This window comes from Mus caroli, unplaced genomic scaffold (assembly GCF_978045245.1).
Source record: "Mus caroli unplaced genomic scaffold, Mus_caroli_1 scaffold_3, whole genome shotgun sequence".
Lineage (NCBI taxonomy): Eukaryota > Metazoa > Chordata > Mammalia > Rodentia > Muridae > Mus > Mus caroli.
The window spans coordinates 131,575,213-131,596,538 of NW_028227258.1; the positions used below are offsets into that span (position 1 = coordinate 131,575,213).

At 39.1% G+C, this 21,326-nt stretch overlaps 1 protein-coding gene across 3 annotated transcripts in view; it reads right to left on the minus strand.

Moving 5' to 3' along the window:
- Positions 1–6,080: 6,080 nt before the first annotated feature.
- Positions 6,081–21,326, minus strand: part of Lrriq4 (leucine rich repeats and IQ motif containing 4) — a 30,313-nt gene continuing 15,067 nt past the window's right edge. For all 3 annotated transcript variants that reach the window (XM_021158808.2, XM_021158807.2, XM_085835981.1), the window contains one exon: positions 6,081–6,362. In XM_021158808.2, the coding sequence (XP_021014467.1) occupies positions 6,210–6,362 (153 nt within the window). In that variant the 3' untranslated portion in view covers positions 6,081–6,209. The remainder of the gene's footprint in view (positions 6,363–21,326) is intronic.

The window sequence follows — 21,326 nt, forward strand, 5'->3', positions numbered from 1 at the left end:
ATAAAATAAAAGGAAATTTGAGAACCACTGGCACATAATAACCAAATAGGGAGCTGGAAAGATAGCTCAGTTTAGAAAGTGCTTGCCATATAAGCATGAGAACCTAAATCTGATTTAAGTAGCACATATAAAAAGCAAGGAGTGATGGTGTGCTTTTAATCACAGTGCTGCAGAGGCAGACACAGGCAGATCCCTGAGGCTCCCCAGTTAGCTCCTCTGTCAGTAGCTGAGTTCCGGGCCTAATGAGAGACCATGCCTCAAAAAGCAGCTGGACAGTGCTCTAGAGGAACAATACCAGAAGTTGTTATCTGTTTTAGACACACACACACATCTACACATGCACACATATACATATACAAACACACCTGTATAAGCACAAACATTGGAAGTATACACCTGTACACATATACACACACAAAAAAAATAATGTGAATGTATCTTTAATTTCTATCTTACAAGACAAAGATGACATTTTAGAGCAGAATTTTCATTTGTTTTAGATGAATAATCAATCTACTACCATTTAGGAAGCCCACCAGAAATGTTCAAATTGTGATAATGCTTCTGATTCATTTATTGTGAGATTTTCTGCCTTGTTTCCCTATATGTAGGCTTAGATTTTTCAAAACATACTTTAATAAGGGTTCTTAAATTCTTTAACCTCTCTTGTAGCCTACAACCCAACAGAGGTAGTGGAAAGGAAAGGTTAATAGAGCAAAGGGGGATATGGACCTGTTTAGAAATAGTTATTTGGGGGTGATTCCAGTGTGTGTTGTCAGGATATCAGCAGTTCAGTTCACATAAACTAGCAGTGCTAGCTCGATCCACTTGCAAACATCACTCACAAATCAGCAACTGCAGTTCTATTAGAAAAAAACACGAGACCCAAGTCCACAGAAGTAGCAAGAAGCCACTGGAATATCATGAGTTTTTTTGATGCATTTTTCTCTATGAAGTCATAACAAACGATGATCAGCAAAGAAGGCAAGGTAGCCAATACCACAGCGTCATCAGTGAAGACCAGCATCAACAAAACCAAACAAAGCCCAGCAAAGAATGGCAAGGCGAACCAATGCCACAGAGTCATTCACGGTCTGTTTTACTTATACCCTTTCCAAACATTACCTGTCTTCTCAAGCATCCACTCTAGCAAAATATCACATGGTCATTTTCCAGGCTGCTTCCAGAAAAACATCTGTTCTCAGCAAAACATCCCCCCCAGGTGTCTGTTTCAGCCAAAATATCCTCTCACATTTCTACTTCAGCAAAACATCTCCTCTAAGACAGTTTCCAGTGCCGGGCAGTGGTGGCACACACCTTTAATCCCAGCACTTGGGAGGTAGAGGCAGGCATATTTCTGAGTTCGAGGCCAGCCTGGACTACAGAGTGAGTTCCAGGATAGCTAGGACTACACAGAGAAATTCTGTCTTCAGATAAGAAAAAAAAAAAAAAGTTTCCAGAGAAGTATCACATGACACAACCAAGTCTCCAAAAACCCCAGAAATTTCCACTTCACCTATGTTATATGTGTGCACATACAGATGTCTATGTGTATAATTCTGAGAAAGGCACTAACTTTTTCATCTTATCATGTGTATGTGTGTGTGTGTATATGTGTGTGTGTGCCCTGGAGGTCCAAATGATACCAGGTGTCTTCTATTGCTCTATATTTTATTTACTGAGGCTGTGTCTCTCACTGAGCCCAGAGCTTGATGATTCCAGCTAGTCTAGTCCCAGGATTCCTCGTCTTTGCTTTCAAGTCCTACCACACCTGCATGAATTTATGTGGTTTCTGGGGATCCCAACTCTGGCCCTCATGCTTACATAGCAAGTGCTTTATGCACCGAGCCATCTCCCCAGCACTCAGGCTATGGTAACTATTTTTGGTGGTTTAAATATACTTGGCCCAGGGAGTGGCACTATTCGGAGGTGTGGCCTTGGAGGAAGTGTGTCATTTCAGGGGTGGGCACTGAGACCCTCCTCCTAACCACGTGGAAGCCAGTCTTCTGCTAGTGGCCTTTAGATGAAGATGTAGAACTCTCAGGCCCTCCTGCACCTTGCCTGCCTGGATGCTGCCATGTTCCCACCTTGATAATAATGGACTAAGCCTCTGAACCTGCAAACCAGTCCCAATTAAATGTTGTCCTTATAAGATTTGCCTTGGTCTTAGTGTCTGTTCACACTAAAACCCAAACACTATTATAATAACAAGACATTATTATTGTAACATGTAAGATTTTCCTATTACATATGCTTCTTAGATAATAAACTATCCATGCTAGCCATGGCTACCAGTATATTTGAGTTTGTTTTCTTTTTTAAGTAGCCAACAATTTAAAACACAGCATCAAAATCATATCTTTCCAAAATAAAATAAAACCTCCTTTTGTGGAACAAATTCCAATAAACATTTCTTCTGGCATTTCTTGCTTTTTGTTTGTTTACCCTCAACAGAGGAATGGATACAGAAAACATGGTACATTTACACAATGGAGTACTGCTCAGCTATTAAAAACAATGAATTCATGAAATTCTTAGACAAATGGATGGAACTAGAAAATATCACCCTGAGTGAGGTAACCCAATCACAAAATAACACACATGATATGCACTCACTGATAAGTGGATATTAGGCCAGAAGCTTGGAATACCCAAGATACAATTCAAAGAACAAATGAAGCTCAAGAAGAAGGAAGACCAAAGTATGGATACTTCAGTCCTTCTTATAAGAGGGGGAAAATACCTATGGGAGGAGATTCAGAGACAAAGTGTGGAGTGGGGACTAAAGGAAAGGCCATCCAGAGACTGCCCCACCTGGGGAGCCATCCCATATATAGTCACCAAACCCAGACACTATTGTGGATGCCAACAAGTGCTTGCTGACAGGAGCCTGATATAGCTGTCTCCTGAGATGCTCTGACAGTGCCTGACAGATATAAAGGTAGATGCTCTCAGCTAACCATCGGACTGAGCACAAGATCCCCAATGGAGGGGCTAGAGAAAGGACTGAAGGAGCTGAAGGAGCTTGCAGCCCCATAGGATGAACAACAATATGAACCAACCAGTATCCTCATAGCTCCCAGGGACTAAACCACCAACCAAAGAGTACACATGGAGGAACTCATGGCTCCAGCTGCATATGTAGCAGAGGATGGCCTAGTTGGACATCAATTGGAGGAGAGGCCCCTGGTCCTGAGAAGACTCAATGCCCCAGTATAGGGGAATGCCAGGTCAGGGAAGCAGGAGTAGGTGGGTTGGTGAGCAGGAGGAAGAGGGGTGGGATAGGGGGCTTTTGAAGGAAACCAGGAAAGGGGATAACATTTGAAATTTAAATAAAGAAAATATCTAATTAAAAAAAAAAAGAAAAAAAAGAAAGCTATTGTGTTATGTCATCCAAGTTTTAAGCATTTTTATTTCCTAGAGGGTAAGTCACTGAATGGCGAGAATGATTGCTATAAATTTGTATTCTGATACATGCAAGTCAATTTGTTTTTTGTTTGTTTGTTTGTTTTTTACTACATGACAATATGAATAATTAGAAATTTAACCATGGCTTAAAGGTGTATAAATGTAAAATCTGTGTGATGGCTCAGAGGTAAAGTGCTGGGTGCCAAGCCTGACCATTTTAGTTCAATCCCCAAGACCCACATGATAAAGAGACTCTGGCAAGTTGTCCCTGGCCTCTACACATATACCCTGGCATGCACATGTCCTCCCAATAAACAAATAAATGGGATAAAATTACATTTAAAAAAGAAAAGTCACCAAGGTGAGGTAGTTTTGAGAGCAGTAGAAGGGGTGTTTTGCGGATTGGGTTCTCTTGAGTATTCTCTTACAAATGTAATGTTTATGCAAAGACCTATGTGTGAATATTCATTGTAGCTTTATTAATAATAAATAACCTTTCAATAAAGAGTGAACACTTAAACAGACTGAAAGACTAGGTCACATGCCAGACCCACTGAAACAGCTATAGGAGTTAAGTGAGACTGTCAATCAGAGAGCCATCGAAGAGGACACAGAATGACCTGCCCTGCGTGAACATGCGCCTGTGCACCTGCACACTTGTGTGCCTGCAAAGAGGTTTAAACTAATGATACATGCACCAAGTTAGATGGACTAGAAGTAAACTATGCTGGCTTTCTAAAAGTCAGTTCCAGGACTGGTGAAATACAGGCACTTGCCATGAAGCCTGTTGATCTGAATGTGAGAAGCACATGGTGAAGAGAGAGAACTGATTGTCCCCAAAGTTGTCTGGTGACCTCTGTATGTTTGCTGTGGCAGACACATGCACAGGCACACACAGTAAATAAATATAATGAAAAGTTTAAAGGAAATTGTGGTTACATATTGTTTGATGGGAAATTGGCATAGCCATATCCACTGGAAATGGTGAATGTCATGAATTCAGCTAGCACAGCTGTTTGACATTTCTGGCAAAGCTGAGCCAAATCTGTGATCGCTGTTGCTCTGTCTCTCACTTGTAGGGTTTTAGTCTCTGCGTGTTGCATCCTTGGGAACTTTCTGCATTATGATTCACTTTGTGTCTTTTCCCAAGAAAATTATGAAAGTTATGACTTTTTTAGGAAAGTCGTAAACTTACTATCCCTTCTGCTTTTAGATAATTAACTTTATCTGGCCCTAATTTAAAGTCTTCCTTATGCTCTGGAGATTGTGATATGCACAGAGGAGTACTAAGTAGGGATCTCTAAATGAGGCCATGACTCCAGGAGTCTTGGATTATCCACCCTAAGAAAACTGAAATAGTATAGAATAAAAAGTAAACTTAGAAATAGTTAGCAAACTCCAACTGGCCAGGAGAATTGGTAATAGATTTAAGGCCTCTTTTTACGATATACTTAGAGTTCTCTGAAAATATAAACTAAGATAACTGACAAACTCTGACTGGCAAGGATAATTAGTACCATATTCAAGATTCAAGACCTCTTTTTATAATATGTGTAGAGCTCTCCAAAAATGTAATTTAAAGATATGGGATTGTACACGGTACACCACTGGAGGAATAGAACTCCATAAATGAGATAGATCGACTAAAACAAGCTTTTCCCATTTTATAGTGTAGATGGAACAATATAGTAAAAGAAGTTATATATTAGTATTTTCTATTCATAAAAAGCTGGTTCAGATATTTTCTATTTGTCTGGAGTGCTTTACTTAAAACTGCAAACACTTCCAGCCTAAAATCAGGCTGTCATATAATTAATGTGTTTGCTTTGGTGGAGCCATTCTTTAGATTCTTTGGAGTTTTAGGGCTGATAATAAGAATAAAATATGTTCTATTTGTACTTTCTAATTATTACTGAACTTGAAACCCTTAACATGTAATGAAAAATTAAACATATGTCCAGAGACAAAATGATATAATCTGTACTTCTTGGATAATCATTAGTTTGTTTTGTTCTGTGAAACATGTAGAAATAAAAATGTAACCCAATTGCTAGTCAGTCAAACCTGCAAGATTCCCCTGACTCCTTCCTCCTTTGCCAACTCCTTATCTCCTCTCAGGCCACCCTGTCTATAGCCAGAGCTGCTGCCTAGCAGGAAATGGAGGGTAAGTAAAGATTTGGTACATAGTAGGTACCTACAAAAAACTACTAAAGAATGTCACAATGGTGATTTATGAAGAGCAACATATGTCTTGACTGCAGTGGTGTTTGTAGAAAGCTATGTGTAACACAATTGCATTGAACTACATGATGCATACACACACATATACATGTGCATACACACCTGATAGAATCTGGGTAAGTGATGTATATTGAACCAATGTCAGCTTTCTGGTTTTATTTTAATAATGACATTGTGTAAGATGTCAGCACAGGTGCAAGGTGACATATTAGTGTATTTCCATGGACCTGCTTGTATAACCATGACTTTCCCCAAATGTTTTTAAAGAGACAAAAGAATGCAGGGACCCCCACATGTTCGCCACCTACTTCTGTGGTTGCCAGTTTACATCTGTCCTGTCTTGCTTCATTTGAACCCAGCCCCTTTGGCATGCTATTTTGAATCATTTCCCAGGTGTCATATCATTCTTCCCACAAACAGTTCAGTAAAATAAGACTCTTTTATTATTACAAACAGCCTTAATTTCATGGTTAATTTTCATGTGGTTGTTTTATGGCCCCTAGACAGGGTGCCTTCCTGCTCTGTTAGCAATCTTTATTTTCATTAATTCATTTACATAATTACTTTTTATTCCCTTTTGCAGGCTTCCCCTTTGCAGCCTTTTTCCCTTTCTTATCCTTTGGAGGGGATTTTCCTTTTTTTCGAGATTTTAGTAGCTCTTCATAAGATCCATATCCTTTCCGGACCATGATTCCACGCCACCATGCCTGAATCTGAAAACAAGATAGACCCAAACTTGGTGTTAGATTGCTATGGTCTAGCTGTGGCTTACTCCTCTAAAACATATTGAAGGGTTGGGGCATGCAGTAGATAGTAGAATTTTCTGTGCAAGCATGAGAACCTGAGTTCAAATATCCAACATCCTATATGTAATATGCCTATTTTTCAGAATATTTTAATAAAGTACTGACACTCAACATGCAGAAAGAGATGTTTTGAATATAGAAATGGCTGGAACCATTCAGGATGATTCAGAATTAACTTCAATCACAATAGTTGATTTTTTGATGGGTCAATAAAGAGCCAGTGGCCAAATGGCTGGGCAGAGGGATAGAGGTGGAACTTTTAGGATTCCCAGGAAAGAAACACAGAGGAGAGAAGGAGAATCACCATGGTAGGAAAGCAGAGAGATCAGACTTAAGAGCCCACAGATATGTAAGAATCTGGGAAAGTGGCCCCAGGACTGCCCCATCACCACCAACTGGGTCTGGGGTAGTAGAGATAAAATATAGATTTAGCAAGTATTAATTCAGAAATATCAGAGGAGAATGTGTGATAGCTGGTGGGAGGTTTTGAATTGCCCAGCCATTGAGCTAGTTAAGACTATTAAATATAAAGGTTGTGTGTATGTCTTCCATTTGTGAATCCTGAGTTCTTGGACTGTTGTAGAGCCATGTGTGCAGCCACCAGGAACACACACGGAGATGTTTTAAATATTTACCACAACAGAAGGCATGCAACGTGTAGGCAAGAACTCACTATCAAAAATTATTTAGAGATTCTTGAATGGAATACACACATGCCTTGATGTAAGATTAGGAGTAGAGGAGAACTGGCTTCTTAGCAGGCTACAAATTTTGCCCTAGCCACATGACATTTGGAACTAATACAAAGAATTTGGGCTTAGAGATGCTGGGAGCCTCTGCTGTGCAAAGAGAGACAGGCTTCTCAGAGGCAGAGAGAGAGAGAGGCAGATGATAGAACTTGCCTGCTACTAACAACCAGATAAATAAAAAAGAGAGATGAATAAAATTTGACTTGATTGTTTTTAAGGATAGAAGGGAGTATAATGGTAATTGTTTAAGTAGTTTTAAGTATACATGGAATAAAGAAATATAGGCCTTTGATCTCAAATGTAGGAATCAAAGGCACGGAGATAGAGAGAATAGAAAAAATGAAAAAATATGCTTTAAAGTTAAAAAGGTCTATGCTGGGGGACATATTCAAATTCTTTGAATGTGGTCTACACGGGAATTCTGGGATAGTTTAGCCTAAGAATAGGCCTATACAGTATACAGAAGAGAGGATTTAAGTATACACAGATGAACACATAACTGAGGCTTTTTATCTTAAAATATAGGTCAAAGACCAGGGGGTAAGTGGAAAACCTTATCAGACAGATAATAGAAGCTTATGTTAATTCAAGTTATTTAAAGAGAAAGGGGACATATGTATTCCCATATTAACCTCCATAGAATGGAGAATTTAAGTATACAGATGAATAAATAACTTAGGCCTTGATCTCATGTAGGTTGGGGCAGGAGGTGGTGAGGAAGCACTACCTCAACAGATAATATTTATTTAATTGTTTTAGTTACTTTGAATTATTTTAATTATCAAAATGCATGTGGTTATATTAAAATTCCTCTGGGAGAGAGATCAAGCTATTAAGTTAATTCAATCTATTCCTTTAATGACTTCTGGTTACTGGAACAAGGACATATTATTTTGGGAGACAGGCTCTATATTTGTGTTGACAGGAACGTAGAAAAGGCTTTGGACCCCTTCCAGAATGGTATGGAGCAAATATGACCAGGGAAGACCCCCTGAAGATCTTGGGAACAGAAAAGAAAAATTTGAGACAACCAAACAGGACAGGTAACTTGATTTGCTGATTTCTTGACATAGGAACAACCCTATAACTGACTTAGACATAAATATGTCTCTAGCCAAAACTTCAGGTAAAATTTAGACAATAATCTTGTTGGTTGTGGAATCCTTAAGATTCATTGTGCCATCCTTCACATGGCATGAATGAAGATTTATTATAATTAGTTATTGATCAACTTAACTCAAAATAGGATAGTTGTCTTTTACCTGCTCAAAGAAGAAACAAAAATTCATCCTTAACTGATCTTTCACAATCCACACGTATATCTTAATAGTACTAAAACTTTGGTTGTGAAGTTCATATATTGCAGAATTTGCAGCTCTGACAAGATCCATCTGTGGGAGACACTGAAATGACCTGCTGTTCCAGCCCCCTGCTTTCAGACACTGTCTAGAGACTTGCTTCCAGAGCAGCTTCAGGAATTGTTGCTGACTCCCAATGAACTAAGTTCATACATACAGGCTTTTAGATAGATCCAATCAGAACTTCAGTCAATCCCTGATCCTTCTAAGCATGCAAAGACTGGATAATAGATGCGAAAGCTAGCTTTCTTAAGCCTAACCAAATTTTCTAATTTTCCTACTCCTCCCCACCTTTTTAAATTTTTTTGGTTGCCCCTATTCAGCAGGAAGAAATGGTGGAGAGTTGTTCTCCCAATCCCTTGGGTTTGGGTGTCTGGTTATGGTTATTTTATAAATTATAGGTAGGTTGTCATTTTAATGGATAATTTAGGACTAGTCATAATATTGAACAAAAAGGAGATAGATGGGATGGATTACTAAATTTATTCTTAAGCAAACCATTATATAGCCACAATCTTACATTGGTAGAAATCTTTATAATTGATGCAAATTAAAGTTAAAATTTCTTACATTGGTACAGAATCTATATATTTATATAGATTTAAGGCTTTCATTGATATAAATCTTGTATATTGATTCAAAATTGGAAATTAATATTGTTACTCTTAGATAGGCATTGTGCCTCTGCAACTCATTTAAGAATGCAAGGCCCTTCTCCCAGTCCTTCTATAGCTGCTGTTACAAACTGTTTAGGATGATTAAATAACACAAGTTAAGGGACAGATAGGAAACTCATGGTTATTTTAGATTCTGATGTAATTATAATGAAGTGTTTTTTTAATATTATTCAAATAGAAATCACTAAGAGGAGTCAAGGTTTAACAGTTCAGATATACTTTATGAAATAAATAGTCTTCAAACATACCAGAAATCCACAGAATATGACATTTAATATTAATTAAATAAATAATATTTATTATTATTAAAGATCATTTGACTAGAGACATGTCTACTCCTGACAGTACCCACTTCATGGTTCAAAGAAGAAATTGAGCATCAAAACTCCTTATGGAGTTGCTCCAGTTGTGGCAAGGTAGCCCCTGGACAAAAATTGCCCTAATTCATCTACAGGCAAAAAATACTGTCTAAGAAAGGACATACAATGTGGGATGTGGGATAGTCGACATCTTGGCTTTGCCAAAACAGAGTAAGCTAGTCCTTCATAGTTCCTGCTTCACTTAAGGTCTGTCAGATGGTTCTAGGCCAGAAGGCTGAAGATAGATGCTCTGATACTTTGAGGAATAGGGAACTATCCAGGTAGTCAGCTGTCTCTACAATTTTTTTTAAGTTCTGGAAACTATGTTTTTGTGCTTCCTATATATTCAGGTAATGTTGAATTCATTTTTGGATTTCTGTTGAGTTGAAGACTAATTATAGTCTCATAATCAAATTTAAGTTGTTTAACATTGAGGAAGATGATATAGATTTGGAAAGATGGTTTTCAGATGGTAATGCTAGTTGAATGCAGATATAGAATAATTCAGATATAGAAATCAGTAAAACTCTTTAAGTCAGGGTAGATTATAGAGTACTTTATCTAAGTTGACAAATATGATAGACTAGGTGTTAGTTATATATCATATTAATAATTTACATAATTTTTATGGTTGTACTCAATTTATGTCTGAGATAAAACAACCTTTTTTATTGGACAAAAGGTTTGAGATGTTAGGGGTCTGATTTGTGCTTACATGGAAATTCCCACATCCTCTGCAGGTCCCTACCACAGTTGGTTTTTTGATGGGTCAATAAAGAACCAGCAGCTAATGGTTGGACAGAATGAAAAAGGCAGTACTTTTAGGATTCCCAGGAAAGAAACACAAGGAAGGAGGAGAAGGGATTCGCTCAGAGAGGGGCATAGGACAGACCATGCCACGAAGGAGCAGGAGGGTGAGATGGCCGAAATGTAGGTGCAAAGGGAAAGCAGCCTCATGGAAGGTCTGCCCAGAAGGAAACAGAGCAGCAAAGATAAAATATAGATTTAAAAAATGTTAACTCAGGAATACCGGAGGGGAGTGTGTGCTAGCCACCAGGGACATTTGCAAGTGGCCCAGCCATTGAGCTAGTAAGACATATTAAAAATAACGCTGTGCATGTGTGTCTTTCACTTGTGAATCCAGAGCTTCTTGGGCAGGTGCAGAGCCACATGCACCCACTAGGAGCATAGAGCAGCTTTTAAAATTTACCGCTACAGAGATCTAATTTTTTTTTTTTTTTTTTCGAGACAGGGTTTCTCTGTATAGCTCTGGCTGTCCTGGAACTCACTTTGTAGACCAGGCTGGCCTCGAACTCAGAAATCCGCCTGCCTCTGCCTCCCGAGTGCTGGGATTAAAGGCGTGCGCCACCACGCCCGGCCAGAGATCTAATTTTAAAGGAAATGTTCATAGAACAGAAAGGGGATGTAGGGTCTCCCAGAAATATATTAAATAGAACTTTATTGACTTAAATATTTAGAACTTCAATGAGACAGATAAAGAACTGCTGAAAAACACTGGATCTTTAGAAAGGATTGAATATATATACTGGGAATATGTTGCACCGGGGAAGGAAATATGCTCTTATTTCAACAGGAGAAGAAAAATATTATTCCTACCAAATTGATAAAAATAAGATTCGACAGGGGGAACCCCCCTCCCAAGATCTAGGCTGCACCCATAAAGGAAGAAGCCAAGAAGAACAAAACAGGTAACATAAATTGCTGATCTCCCTACATGGGAACAGTTCTGAGACTGGCTAAGACATGAAAATGTCTCCAGCCAGAATTTTAGTTATGCATAGCTAATAAATCTTGTTGGGTACAGAATCCTCAGGACTTATCATATCATTCTTTCAAATGGTGTAGATAGAAAATTAAGTTAGTTTGCTATACAGTCTAAACTGACTTATAAAAGAAAGACAGATGCCTTACCTGCTTGGACAGAGAACAGAGAGCCATCTTTAACTGGATCATGCACATTATACATTCCATACTTATGTTATTGCAGACATGTTTATTACCTGTGAGAGTTATATGTTTATAGAGACCAGTGAAGTCAAAACAGCCCTGACAAGATTCACCCTCAGGGATGCTGAGATGCTAAGACATATTTATTTCAGCATACTGCTTGAGTCATTGACATCCTTCCTTAGTGTTGTTTCCTTAAAAATCTGCATGTAAGACAATTTCTAAATGGCTAGCTAAATCATCCAACATCAGAGCCTGTTCCAGTCAGAACTTCAGTTAGGCACTGAACTTTCTCAGCATGCAGACCACAAATGTTACAGCTAGCTTTTTTAAGACTGACCAGTATGTCAAGTTGGGGGACAGGAGAAAAAAAATTGCTTCCAAATCAATAGGAATCAATTTTAAGAGAGTGACACCCCCTTTCCCAAAAGGCAGATGGATGGGTTTTGGTCACTCAGGGCCAGTCAGTGATCCAGCATGGACAGGCAGGGGCTCATAGGCCCTACCCTTAGAAGAGGCGCTACCACAGTTAATGACTTCTAGAGGAGAGTCAATTTTATGCAAGGGTGTGACTGTTGGTAGGTTACCCAGGCATCAGTGTCTGCCTCACCTCCGTGGGAACACAGGCAGCATTAACTAGCCTTGGTAAGGGTATGTGTGAGGGGGGCAATATCCTGGTCTACAACTCCGGCAGAAGTCTCCTGCTTTATCACAGGCTATGCCAGCATCCAGAACCGCAGGTAAGCCCCTGCATGTGTACCACCAACATTCTCTCAGAGTGTGCCCAGCCTATCCCCAGATAGTCTCTGCTCCTCTTTACCACATCCTGGCCCACAACTCTAGCTAAATCTCCCTGCCCACCAGAGGTCGAGCTGGGTTCTAGAAAATCAGCAGAGGCACCCTGATGGTCTAGAGGACAAGCTCTCCACCAGAGCTGTAGTCATGCTGGCCAGAAGACCAGAGAGGAAACAGAAATAAAGAGAAAAGCATCCATCCAACAAAGACAAACTCAGAAATCAGCACCTAGACCTATAATTGCCCCAAACTCAGATGCCTAGATGCCAGTTTAAAAACATAATCAACAATAGCCAAAGCAATATGTCACTACCAGAGCTCAGTTATCCTGCTACGGCAAGTTCTTAGTGTTCTAAGACATCTGAAACAAAAGAAAACTACCTTAAAATCAACTTTATGAAGATGAAAGAGGTCCTTAAGGAGGAAAAAAAATGAATAAATACCCTAAAGAGAGCCAAGAACAAACATCAAACAGTTGAAGGAAATGAACAAAATTGTTCAAGACCCGGAAATGAAAGTAGAAGCAGCTCTTCTTGTCTGACCAGCACCAGGGTGGCTGGGGCGCAGGGTTGGCTGACACCTGCCAGCTACCCACGACACCCGCCACAGGATCTTGAGACTTCTGGTGAGTGGAACACAGCTTCTGCTCCAGTCCAATCGCGTGGGACCTGAGACTGCTTTGGTTGGGGAGGCAGAAAACCGGCCTGAGTAGGGCCACAAGCCTCTTCTGGTCTGACCAGCAACGGGGTAGCTAGGGCGCAGGGTCAGCTGACACCCGCCAGCTACCCACGACACCCGCCACAGGATCTTAAGACTTCTGGTGAGTGGAACACAGCGTCTGCTCCAATCTTTAAACAGTGACAACGATAACAACTAACCCCAGAGATTACCAGATGGCGAAAGGTAAACGTAATAATCTTACTAACAGAAACCAAGACCACTCACCATCATCAGAACCCAGCACTCCCACTTCGCCCAGTCCAGGGCACCCCAACACACCGGAGAAGCTAGACCCGGATCTAAAAGCATATCTCATGATGATGGTAGAGGACATCAAGAAGGACTTTAACAACACACTTAAAGAAATACAGGAGAACACTGCTAAACAGGTAGAAGACATTAAAGAGGAAGCACAAAAATCCCTTAAAGAATTGCAGGAGAACACTGCTAAACAGGTATAAGACATTAAAGAGGAAGCACAAAAATCCCTTAAAGAATTGCAGGAGAACACTGCTAAACAGGTAGAAGACATTAAAGAGGAAGCACAAAAATCCCTTAAAGAATTGCAGGAAAACCAGACCAAACAGGTGATGGAATTGAATAAAACCATCCAAGACATAAAGAGGGAAGTAGAGACAATGAAGAAAACCCAAATTGAGGCAACGCTGGAGATAGAAACCCTAGGAAAGAAATCTGGAACCATAGATGCAAGCATCAGCAACAGAATACAAGAGATGGAAGAGAGAATCTCAGGCGCAGAAGACTCCATAGAGAACATTGGCACAACAATCAAAGAAAATACAAAATCCAAAAAGATCCTAACTCAAAACATCCAGGAAATCCAGGACAAAATGAGAAGACCAAACCTACGGATAATAGGAGTAGATGAGAATGAAGATTTTCAACTCAAAGGACCAGCAAATACCTTCAACAAAATTATAGAAGAAAACTTCCCAAACCTAAAGAAAGAGATGCCCATGAACATACAAGAAGCTTACAGAACTCCAAATAGACTGGATCAGAAAAGAAATTCCTTCCGATACATAATAATCAGAACAACAAATGCACTAAATAAAGATAGAATACTAAAAGCAGTAAGGGAAAAAGGTCAAGTAACATATAAAGGCAAGCCTATCAGAATTACACCGGATTTTTCACCAGAGACTATGAAAGCCAGAAGGGCCTGGACAGATGTTATACAGAAACTAAGAGAACACAATTTTCAGCCCAGGCTACTATACCCAGCCAAACTCTCAATTACCATGATGGAGAAACCAAAGTATTCCACGACAAAACCAAATTCACACATTATCTTTCCACGAATCCAGCCCTTCAAAGGATAATAACAGAAAAAAACCAATACAAGGATGGAAACCACGTCCTAGAAAAAGCAAGAAGGTAATCCCTCAACAAACCTAAAAGAAGACAGCCACAAGAACAGAACACCAACTCTAACAACAAAAATAAAAGGAAGCAACAATTACTTCTCCCTAATATCTCTTAATATCAATGGACTCAACTCCCCAATAAAAAGACATGGACTAACAGACTGGCTACAGAAACAGGACCCAACATTTTGCTGCTTACAGGAAACTCAGCTCAGAGAAAAAGATAGACACTACCTCAGAATGAAAGGCTGGAAAACAATTTTCCAAGCAAATGGTAGGAAGAAACAAGCTGGAGTAGCCATTATAATATCTGATAAGATTGACTTCCAACCCAAAGTCATCAAAAAAGACAAGGAAGGGCACTTAATTCTCATCAAAGGTAAAATCCTCCAAGAGGAACTATCAATTATGAATATCTATGCTCCAAATACAAGGGCAGCCACATTCATTAAAGATACTTTAGTAAAGCTCAAAGCACACATTGCACCTCACACGATAATAGTGGGAGACTTCAACACACCACTTTCACCAATGGACAGATCATGGAAGCAGAAACTAAACAGGGACACAGTGAAACTAACAGAGGTTATGAAACAAATGAATCTGACAGATATCTACAGAACATTTTATCCTAAAACAAAAGGATATACCTTCTTCTCAGCACCTCACGGTACCTTCTCCAAAATTGACCACATAATTGGTCACAAAACAAGCCTCAACATATACAAAAATATTGAAATTGTCCCATGCATCCTATCAGATCACCATGGACTAAGACTGATCTTCAATAACAAAATAAATAATAGAAAGCCAACACACACGTGGAAACTAAACAACACTCTTCTCAATGATACCTTGGTCAAGGAAGGAATAAAGAAAGAAATTAAGGACTTTCTGGTGTTTAATGAAAATGAAGCCACAACATACCCAAACTTATGGGACACATTGAAAGCATTTCTAAGAGGAAAACTCATAGCTCTGAGTGCCTCCAAAAAGAAACTAGAGAGAGCACACATTAGCAGCTTGACAACACACCTAAAAGCTCTAGAACGAAAGGAAGCAAATTCACCCAAGAGGAGTAGACGGCAAGAAATAATCAAACTCAGGGGTGAAATCAACCAAGTGGAAACAAGAAGAACAATTCAAAGAATCAACCAATCGAGGAGCTGGTTCTTTGAGAAAATCAACAAGATAGATAAACCCTTAGCCAGACTCACTACAGGGCATAGGGAAAGTATTCTAATTAACAAAATCAGAAATGAAAAGGGAGACATAACAACAGACCCTGAAGAAATCCAAAACACCATCAGATCCTTCTACAAAAGGCTATACTCAACAAAACTGGAGAACCTGGATGAAATGGACAAGTTTCTAGACAGATACCAGGTACCAAAGTTAAATCAAGATCAGGTTAATGATCTAAACAGTCCCATATCCCCTAAAGAAATAGAAGCAGTCATTAATAGTCTCCCAAACAAAAAAAGCCCAGGACCAGATGGGTTTAGTGCAGAGTTCTATCAAACCTTCAAAGAAGATCTAATCCCAGTTCTTCACAAACTATTCCACAAAATAGAATCAGAAGGTACTCTACCCAACTCATTCTATGAAGCCACAATTACTCTGATACCTAAACCACATAAAGACCCAGCAAAGATAGAGAACTTCAGACCAATTTCCCTTATGAATATTGATGCAAAAATCCTCAATAAAATTCTCGCTAACCGAATTCAAGAACACATCAAAACAATCATCCATCCTGACCAAGTAGGTTTCATCCCAGGGATACAAGGATGGTTCAATATACGAAAATCCATCAATGTAATCCATTATATAAACAAACTCAAAGACAAAAACCACATGGTCATCTCGTTAGATGCGGAAAAAGCATTTGACAAAATCCAACACCCATTCATGATAAAAGTCTTGGAAAGATCAGGAATTCAAGGCCCATACCTAACCATGATAAAAGCAATATACAGCAAACCAGTAGCCAACATCAAAGTAAATGGTGAGAAGCTGGAAGAAATCCCACTAAAATCAGGGACTAGACAAGGCTGCCCACTCTCTCCCTACCTATTCAACATTGTACTTGAAGTCCTAGCCAGAGCAATTAGACAACAAAAGGAGATCAAGGGGATACAAATCGGAAAAGAAGTCAAAATATCGCTTTTTGCAGATGATATGATAGTATACATAAGTGACCCTAAAATTCCACCAGAGAACTCCTAAGCCTGAGAAATAGCTTCGGTGAAGTAGCTGGATATAAAATTAACTCAAGCAAGTCAATGGCCTTTCTGTACACAAAGGATAAACAGGCAGAGAAGGAAATTAGGGAAACAACACCCTTCTCAATAGTCACAAACAATATAAAATACCTTGGCGTGACTCTAACTAAGGAAGTGAAAGATCTGTATGACAAGAACTTCAAGTCCCTGAAGAAAGAAATTAAAGAAGATCTCAGAAGATGGAAAGACCTCCCATGCTCATGGATTGGCAGGATCAACATTGTAAAAATGGCTATCTTACCAAAAGCAATCTACAGATTCAATGCAATCCCCATCAAAATTCCAACTCAATTCTTCAACGAATTAGAAAGGGCAATCTGCAAATTCATCTGGAACAACAAAAAACCTAGGATAGCAAAAACTCTTCTCAAGGATAAAAGAACCTCTGGTGGAATCACCATGCCTGACCTAAAGCTGTACTACAGAGCAATTGTGATAAAAACTGCATGGTACTGGTATAACGACAGACAAGTAGACCAATGGAACAGAATTGAAGACCCTGAGATCAACCCACATACCTATGGTCATTTGATCTTTGACAAGGGAGCAAAAACCATCCAGTGGAAAAAAGACAGCATTTTCAACAAATGGTGCTGGCACAACTGGCGGTTATCATGTAGAAGAATGCGAATTGATCCATTCCTATCTCATTGTACTAAGGTCAAATCTAAGTGGATTAAGGAACTCCACATAAAACCAGAGACACTGAAACTTATAGAGGAGAAAGTAGGGAAAAGCCTCGAAGATATGGGTACAGGGGAAAAAATTCCTGAATAGAACAGCAAAGGCTTGTGCTGTAAGATCGAGAATCGATAAATGGGACCTCATAAAGTTGCAAAGCTTCTGCAAGGCAAAAGACACCGTCAATAAGATGAAAAGACCACCAACAGATTGGGAAAGGATCTTTACCTATCCTAAATCAGATAGGGGACTAATATCCAATATATATAAAGAACTCAAGAAGGTGGACTCCAGAAAATCAAATAACCCCATTAAAAAATGGGGCTCAGAACTGAACAAAGAATTCTCACCTGAGGAATACCGAATGGCAGAGAAGCACCTGAAAAAATGTTCAACATCCTTAATCATCAGGAAAATGCAACTCAAAACAACCCTGAGATTCCACCTCACACCAGTCAGAATGGCTAAGATCAAAAATTCAGGTGACAGCAGATGCTGGCGAGGATGTGGAGAAAGAGGAACACTCCTCCATTGTTGGTGGGATTGCAAGCTTGTACAACCACTCTGGAAATCATTTTGGCGGTTCCTCAGAAAATTGGACATAATACTACCAGAGGATCCAGCAATAACTCTCCTGGGCATATATCTAGAAGATGTTCCAACTGGTAAGAAGGACACATGCTTCACTACGTTCATAGCAGCCTTATTTATAATAGCCAGAAGCTGGAAAGAACCCAGATGCCTCTCAACAGAGGAATGGATACAGAAAATGTGGTACATTTACACAATGGAGTACTACTCAGCTATTAAAAGGAATGAATTTATGAAATTCCTAGGCAAATGGATGGATCTGGAGGGCATCATCCTGAGTGAGGTAACATATTCACAAAGGAACTCACACAATATGTACTCACTGATAAGTGGATATTAGACCAAAAACTTAGGATACCCAAGATATAAGATACAATTTGTTAAACGCATGAAACTCAAGAAGAACGAAGACCAAAGTGTGGACACTGTGCCCCTTCTTGGAATTGGGAACAAAACACCCATGAAAAGAGTTACAGAGATAAAGTTTGGAGCTGTGAAGAAAGGATGGACCATCTAAAGACTGCCATATCCAGGGATCCATCCCATAATCAGTTTCCAAACGCTGACACCATTGCATACACTAGCAAGATTTTGCTGAAAGGACCCAGATATAGCAGTCTCTTGTGAGACAATGCCGGGGCCTAGCAAACACAGAAGTGGATGCTCACAGTCAGCTATTGGATGGATCACAGGGCCCCCAATGGAGGAGCTAGAGAAAGTACCCAAGGAGCTAAAGGGAACTGCAACCCCATAGGTGGAACATTATTATGAACTAACCAGTACCCCAGAGCTCTTGACTCTAGCTGCATTTATATCAAAAGATGGCCTAGTCGGCCATCACTGGAAAGAGAGGCCCATTGGACTTGCCAACTTTATATGCCCCAGTACAGGGGAATGCCAGGGCCAAGGGGTGGAGGTGGGTGGGTGGGGGACTGGAGGTGGGGAGTGTATTGGGGACTTTTTGGATAGCATTGGAAATGTAATTGAGGAAAATACCTAATTAAAAAAAAAAGATTTATTTATTATATCTAAAAAAAAAGAAAGAAAGTAGAAGCAATAAAGAAACAGGGAATCCTGGAGATGGAAAATCTAGACATGTGTGCGTACACACACATACACACACACACACACACACACACACACACACACACTACCATCACTAAAGGAATTATCATTCGTCATTGATATCTGTCTATATCAATGGACTCAATTCCTCAATAAAAAGGCACAGACTAACAGAATGGATGGGAAAACAGGTTCTGAATACAAGAACCACAACACAACATCAAAGATAGACATTAGCTCAAGAGTTTGGGGTTGGAAAAAGATTTTCCAAGCAAATAGACCCTAAAAACAAGCTGGTGAAGCCATTCTAATATCTCACAGAATAGACTTCAAGGGAAAGAAAATCATACTCATGATAAAAAAAAAAAAGGGTGGGGGATGGAGAGATGGTTCAGTGGTTAAGTGCACTAACTGCTCTTCCAGAGGTCCTGAGTTCAATTCCGGGCAACTACATGGTAACTCACAAACATCTGTAATGGGATCCAATATCCTCTTCTAGTGTATCTAAAGATAGCTAAAGTGTACTCCATTCATAAAATAAATAATTTTAAAAATCCACTAAGTTGATATTTTCCATTCTTAACACCTATGCCCCAAACACAAGGGCATCCATGTTTGTAAAGGAAATACTATTAAACTTGAATTACAAATTGACCCTCAAATACTTATAGTGGGAGACTTCAATACCAACTCTCACTAATGGACAAGTCATCCACACAAAAATTAACCAGAGAAATGCTAGAGCTAACAGATGTTATAAACCAAATGGACATAGCAGATCTACAAAACTGAACAGAGAAATACTGGAGCTAACAGATGTTATAAACCAAATGGACGTGGCAGATCTACAAAACATTTTACCCAAACGCAAAATAATGCATCTTTTTCTCAGCACCTCATGGGACTTTCTCCAAAACTGATCACATACTCAGTCACAAGGCAAGTCTCAACGGATACAGCAACACGAAAATGACTCCCATCACTCTACCAGACCTCTGCAGGTTAAAACTGGATTTCAGCAACAACAGAAGTAACAGAAAGCCTACAGACTCAAGGAAACTGAACAACTCTTTACTGAATGCCTACTGTGTCAAGGCAGAAATAAAAGAAAAAAAATAAAGACTTCCTAGAATTAAATGAAAATGAAAATACAACACACCCAAACTTATGGGACACAATGAAAGCAGTGCTAAGAGGAAAGTTCATAGTGCTAAATGCCTTCAAAAAAAAAAAAACTGGAGAGAAAAAAAGAAAAGAAACTGGAGAGATCTCATACTAACAACTTAACAGCACACCAGAAAGCTCAGGAAATGATCAAACTGGGGACTGGAATTAATAAAATAGAAACAAAGAGAACAATACAAAAACTCAATGAAATAATGTGTTGGTTCTTTGAGAAAACCAACAAGATAGACAAACCTTTATGCAAACTAAAAAAAAAAAAACAAGAGAAAAAACATTTAAATTAATAAAATCAGAAACAAAAGAGAGTGTGTGTGTGGGGGGGGGAGACATAACAGACTCCAAGGGAATCCAAAGAATCATTAGGTCATACTTTTAAAACCTGTGCTCCACAAAATTGGAAAATATAAAAGAATGGATAATTTTCTTGATAGATACCACTTAACAAAGTTAAATCAAGATCAGATAAACAATTTAAACAGTCCTATAACCCTTAAGGAAGGTAACCCTTAAGGAAAGTCTACAAGACTTTCATCATGAAGTGGTCTTGGATTTTGTCAAAGACTTTTTCAGCATCTAATGAGATGATCATGTGGGTTTTTTAGAAGTAGTCTTAATAGAAGTAGTCATTAAAAGTCTCCCAACTGAAAAACAGCTCAGGGACAGGCAGTTTTAGTGCAGAATTCTACCAAACTTTCAAAGAAGTGCTAATACCAAAACTCATCAAGGTATTCTATAAAATAGGAACAGAAGGAAAATTGCCAAATTCATTTTATAAGACCACAGTTACCCTGATAATCAAACCACACAAAGATTCTAGAAAGAAAGAAAGAATTACAGACCAATTCCCCCCATTGCATAGATGTGAAAATTCTCAATAAAATACTTGGAAACTGAATCCACGAACACATCAAGAGAATCATGCATTATGATCAAGTAGACTTTATCCCAGTGATACAGGAATGTTATAACATATAAATTGATAAAGACAATCCACTGTATAAGCAAATTGAAAAAAAAACCCACATGATAATCTCATTAGATGCTGAAAAA